Raw genomic sequence first — 5,939 nt, forward strand, 5'->3', positions numbered from 1 at the left:
CTTGCAGGGAGTTCTGCTGAAGGGTTCCCTGCTGGGCCTGCAGCCTGGGTCAGAAGAGGATCCCTGGGCCCGGGAAGTCTCACTCACTCGCCGGGCCTGCGCTCCGGGTCTGTTCAGGATCCCGCGGCCTGGGTCGTCTCACTCACTCGCCGGCCTGCGCTCTGGGTCTGTTCAGGACCCCGCAGCCTGGGTCGTCTCACTCACTCGCCGGCCTGCGCTCTGGGTCTGTTCAGGACCCCGCGGCCCGGGTCGTCTCACTCACTCACCGGGCCTGCGCTCCGGGTCTGTTCAGGATCCCTCGGCCTGGGTCGTCTCACTCACTCACCAGGCCTGCGCTCTGGGTCTGTTCAGGACCCCGCGGCCTGGGTCGTCTCACTCACTCGCCGGGCCTGCACTCAGGAATATCATTTTCAACTAGATAACCAACTATTCATCTGAAATCCCTATTTTTGTACAAAGAGAAGAGAATATAATAGGTGGCAGGTAGCAGCTTCTATCATTGTTATTGTCGGAGTTTACAAGGGGAAAAGATTTAATGTAGGATACATAATTTATAGACTTATTTTATAATATTTACCCAAAGAGTCAAGTGCAAAAGACTACTGGAGATCTGTCTATACACTAGAGACCCAAAGAATCAAGTTGACTGCCTGTATCTGACAGCAATGTTCTGAATGAGTCTGGCTGAAGACCTAGAGCCCATGACAGTGTCCACTATGAGTCTATCTGGAGGCCCATGACAATGTCTTATGCAAGTATGGATGAAGGAACTGCTCTGGGAGGGTCTAAAGGTCAGTGGTAGAAGCCAGAATGTTGCACCAGTGGAATGAAGGGTCTGTGCCGGATCGAGCAATCTGCATTGGAGCCAGGAAGTGATGTTCAAAGTAAGGACCAGAGCACTCACAAAGAGAGCTGTAGCCATCCTCAGTAACAATGAAGACGTGCACTCCTCCAGTGGTAAGAACATGCACGTTCATATCAGGAAATCCAACATGGCAAGCTTCTACAAAAGAATCATCAGCACACTACCTTCCCCTCCCCCTCTCTTTTTATGCTTTTGCAAACAGTCCTCAGGTGGAACTTCCAGACCCCAAACTACTCTGATTAGGTGCAACTGCATGTTACAAGATGACCATTGGTTAATCCACCACAATCTTTTGGATACTCACTTAAACCAATTCAGGTAAATCTCAAAGGATCTCAAAAATAAAAGAGGCAAAGAAATTGAGACTAAAATACTTTTAGTAGTTTGCAGCAGTAATGTACAGCAAGAATTTACTGTACACCTTTGACTTCTCTATGTCCTTATGAAGTTAAGAGTCTATGGATCTGCTGCATCTGAGGGTTTGTGTCCTATACTCAAAATACTTGTATTGAAACCTAATTTAAAATGTGATAGTATTGGAAGGTGGGGACCTCCAGTATGATTAGCTCTCATGAATGGCAGAAGAGATTTCAGAGCCCTGCATTGCGCCTTGCCACATGTCAGCATACAGCAAGAAGCTACAATCTATGAGTGAGAATATGACCCTACCAGACACTAAGCTTGCTGGAGATTTGAGCTCGGATTTCCCAGGTTACAGAACTGAGAAATAAAATTCTGTGGATTGTAAACAGTCATTTTAGGGATCTTATTGTAGCAGCCTCAGTGAGAATTGACCCTATTCTGAACTTAGCTGTGCACATCCAATTCCTTATGCCACCTAGGCTTAAGGAAGTTTAGAGCATTAACAGTACTCTAAATAATCCCTATAAGGATAATGTTCACTTTGTTGATTTATAGACAGATACTAGTTACAAGTAAGTTCTGAGAGACCATTCCCATGTCTATACAAGAAATCATAAATTTTAAGAAATAATTGAACCTTCCTCCCGTCTCTTTCAGAAAAAGTACATGCTGAGATTGACAGAGTTGTTGGCCAGAAACAGCAGCCAAGCTTGGCTAATCGAGAGTCCATGCCCTATACCAATGCTGTCATCCATGAGGTACAGAGAATGGGCAACATCATTCCCCTGAATGCTCCCAGGGAAGTGGCTGTTGATACCACTTTGGGTGGATACCACCTGCCAAAGGTAATTAGGCACTCTTAGCCTTTGTCTTTGTCTTTAAGATCATCCTAGAAAAGTGTGCTAGGAGAGGTTCTGGTCCTAAGGAATCACTTCCATGAACAGAGTGATGCATTACTTCTGATTGTCTCAATACATGACATCCACAATTTAAGGAAGAAAAGGTTGTTTTGGCTCATAACTTGTAGAGGTTTCAGTCCATGATTAGGTGGCTCCAAGGCAGCGTGGCATGACAGAGGTGCATAGTAGAGGAGAAGCAACTGATGGCATTGTGAGAAGATGGAAAAAAAGAATAAAAGAAGGAGAGAGGGAGACATATCCTACCAGATCACACTCCCAATAACCTGCCTCTCCTGACAAGGATTCTGTAACGTGTCATAGTTTGGAAAATTCTGTGACAAAATCCTATAGTTATAGAACGTTAAATGTGAAAGGATATAGGAGACCCTCGGATCTCAAATTACGCTAACACTGCTGTTTCTGACATAATTTCCCCACCAACAGGACTTCAATTTACAGCCCAGTTGTGGGGAGTTATTCTAAGAAAGGAAGCCAGTTCTGGGTGTGCGGTATGACTTATAAAGGGAGAGACAAGAAAAACATTTATTATGAAACAGTTATCTGTATTATACCACCAACCTGTTTCACAATGTCTTAGTTCTCAAAATAACTTATTTCATTTTGTAGATTAAATTGAGGCTCAGGAAAATTTTGCAGATCTCTGAACTACAACATGACAAATTTGACATTCAGAACTAGTTCTTTGTTTACTATCTTCAATACATAATGGTCCTGCTCAGAACTTGTTTTTATTTGACTAAAATAATCTTCCTCAGGTTTTCTCCATTGTCCCCTATTAAATTTCCTGTCTTCACAAACAGAATTCTCATCTCATGCTACCTACAGTTAAGATCCCACAGTCATTTCCTCTTTGTCTCTGGTGTCTTCTATGCACAAAGCACATTTTAGGTGCTTTCCTTTGTTCTCTAGCCAACTTTTTCAGGTTGTGTGGGTGTATTCTAGTTTGTTTAAGTTCCTCTGAGTAGGATTTACTCAGGAATGATCTCCAGTGGCATAACCAACAACTTTCCCACTCAACGTTTCAAGGTAGTGCCACTGGCAAGCCAGGCAGGAACTGCTTTTTTCATTGAGCATCCCAGCCACTGTTTGTATTTTTCTAAACTATTCTTCAATCTTCACAGCTATCTCACTAGACTGCTTCTAACACTAAGTTTTAGCATAGGGTTCAATAATCATGTTGGGCACCAAAAAATCTAATTGCACGTAGGTCAGGATCCATAGCTTTGATATCAGATAGACCTAGTTCAAGAAATAGCTCTATGTTTACCAACTATGTAACAAACAATAGCTCTATCTTACCAACTATGAATTATGGTAATTCTAATGGCTTTAGTTTCTTCACCTGTAGAATGCATTTAAACTCATCTCACAGACTCTGAACTGGTAAAATGTGATCTTACATGCAGAGCCTCTTACTCAAAATAGCAATCATTATCTTCAGTAACCCAACCAATATGCATTAAGTTTGTAAAACATTTAGATCTGAAAAACAATCCTGAGCAAAATGATGATGCAAACACTTCAGAAATCATGAATTGCCAAGAGGAAAACTCTCACATGTCCTATAGAGATGCTCTTAAAGTTTTTCAGCTAAAGTCACAAATAGGACTTATGATGTGGAGAAGGTTTTAAAGACCATGAATTTGAAACCAATAATTTTTTTATTTCTTTATTTTTTAAATTTTTACTTTATTGAGAAACAAATAGAAATGAGACAGCTTCAAAACTGATTAATAGGACAGTTTCAATAATTAATACATTATACATTGTTATCTTCTTTTTGGTGATCCATAGTACAAGATGTAGACAAGATATCTTGTCCAAGCATGATTATTACAAATCTTTCTTCTCATTGAATTAAGTGAAAGTAGCTGTATATCTATCCTAACTATTCCATATATACAGACACAAAATGGTCCTTTCTTTCTATCCCCCTTTTTCTGTTTAGTCCTGTCAGAGATGGGGATTCCATTGGCATCTAAATACTGTAGGTGCATGAATACAGCAAAAAAAAAATCCAACACAATACATCTGTCCACAGTAGTAGTGGGTTATGTGCAGAAGTTGTTGACTTCAGCCTTTCACAGCTCAGCATATTTATATGACTTTACTTTATATACCTCGTTTTTCTATTTTTGTGCTGGATGGTTAAGACCAAGATAAAGCAAAACCTATAAAATAAGAAGTGCAAGTTTTGTATCTGACAAGATCAGTCAAGTACCCTCAGGATTTATCCTGTAACCCTGTGCTGCAGGTTGCAGATCATTTGTCAGCGTCAGCCATGTGGATGAGTCACGGACATTGCTTGACCAATTTGCTCTCTATGAAAGCCTGAGAGAATGTTTTCCCTCCATGTGACTCTCCTTAGGCACACTCTACATCATCGATCACTTTCATCTGTGGCCCCATAATCTCCTTGATCAGAGTATTTGGGACACAACTGAGTTACATGATGTTACAATATAGGTTCTCCTATGTGCAGTCTTCACTGAACTTGAAAGGCTAGGGTCAAAATGTTGGCTGTCCTTGCAGCCCTTCTATTTCTACAATTTTTGGTCTGCAAATTTAGGTTGTTAACCCTCCAGAAGAGAAGCTTATTGTTACCCTACAACATATGAAGTTGGATTTAACTCCACTATCTGTATGAATATCAAACATCTTAGACATAACATGGAACAGGTAATTTCCATCAAGTATTGATATCTTAAACTTTAAGTCCCTACAGAATATGGAGAAAAAATATAAAAAATGAAAAATATTTAAAGAATAGCAATAAACAATTACATATTTTTACACAGAAATTTAGAAATCTAACCATATAGAGCATTGAAGCAGAATTTTTTCCTTATGTCTTTTTTTCATTTATTACCCTTTTTTAAAAATAAAAGAAGAAGAAGAAGAAGAAGACAAGGCAGGAATTGCAATGCCTCCTGCCTTGTCTTTGTTGGCCAGGATTGCCTTTGCTATTCTAGGTCTTTTCTGGTTCTAAGTAAATTTTAGGAACAATTTCTCTAGGTTTGTGAGGTAGACTGGTGGTAGTTTAATAGGGATTGCATTAAATCTGTACAACAATTTTGAAAGTATGGCCATCCTCACAATGTTGGTTCTTCCTATCCAGGAGCAAGGAATATCTTTCCATTTTCTGAAATCCTCTACAATCTCTTTTTTAAGAGTACTGTAATTTTCTGTGAAAAGATCTTTGATTTTTTCAGTTAGATGATTTCCAAAGTATTTCATTTTCCTTGGTGCTATTTCAAAAGGTATTGTTTCTCTAATTTCACTGTCAGTGTGTTTGTTATCTGTGTAGAGGAATGCTACTGACATTTGAGTATTGACTTTGTATCCTGCTATGCTACTGAATTTGTGTATCAATTCTAGTACCTTCTTGGTGGAGTATTTTTGGATCTTCCAAGTAAAATATCATGTCATCTGCAAATATGATAATTTAACTTCTTTACCTATTCTTATTCCATTTATTTCCCCCTCTTATCTAATGGCTCTAGCTAATGATTCCAGAACTGTATTAAATAGGAGTGGTGATACAGGACATCCTTGTCTTGTACCAGATCTAACAGTAAAAGATTTCAGTTTTTCCCCATTTAGAATTATGTTAGCCATTGGGTTTTCATTTTTTTTTTAAGAAATTCTTTTTTTTTCTTTTCAAAGTTTTATTGATAAACATATAGCAGTGAGACAGTTTCAAATCAAATTGAAAGTACAGTTTCAACAAATAATACACTGCATATATTCTTCTTAGTGGTTAATTGCTGTACAAGATGCAGACTTGTGAT

General features: G+C 39.2%; 1 protein-coding gene across 1 annotated transcript in view; it reads left to right on the forward strand.

The window, feature by feature from the left end:
• Positions 1-5,939, forward strand: part of LOC101568624 (cytochrome P450 2J2) — an 84,881-nt gene that overhangs the window by 54,980 nt on the left and 23,962 nt on the right. Inside the window, exon 7 of the mRNA XM_023710164.1 lies at positions 1,886-2,073. Within this exon, the coding sequence (XP_023565932.1) occupies positions 1,886-2,073 (188 nt within the window). The remainder of the gene's footprint in view (positions 1-1,885; positions 2,074-5,939) is intronic.

This window comes from Octodon degus, unplaced genomic scaffold, assembly GCF_000260255.1.
Source record: "Octodon degus isolate 3935 unplaced genomic scaffold, OctDeg1.0 scaffold00016, whole genome shotgun sequence".
In the NCBI taxonomy this organism is placed as follows: domain Eukaryota; kingdom Metazoa; phylum Chordata; class Mammalia; order Rodentia; family Octodontidae; genus Octodon; species Octodon degus.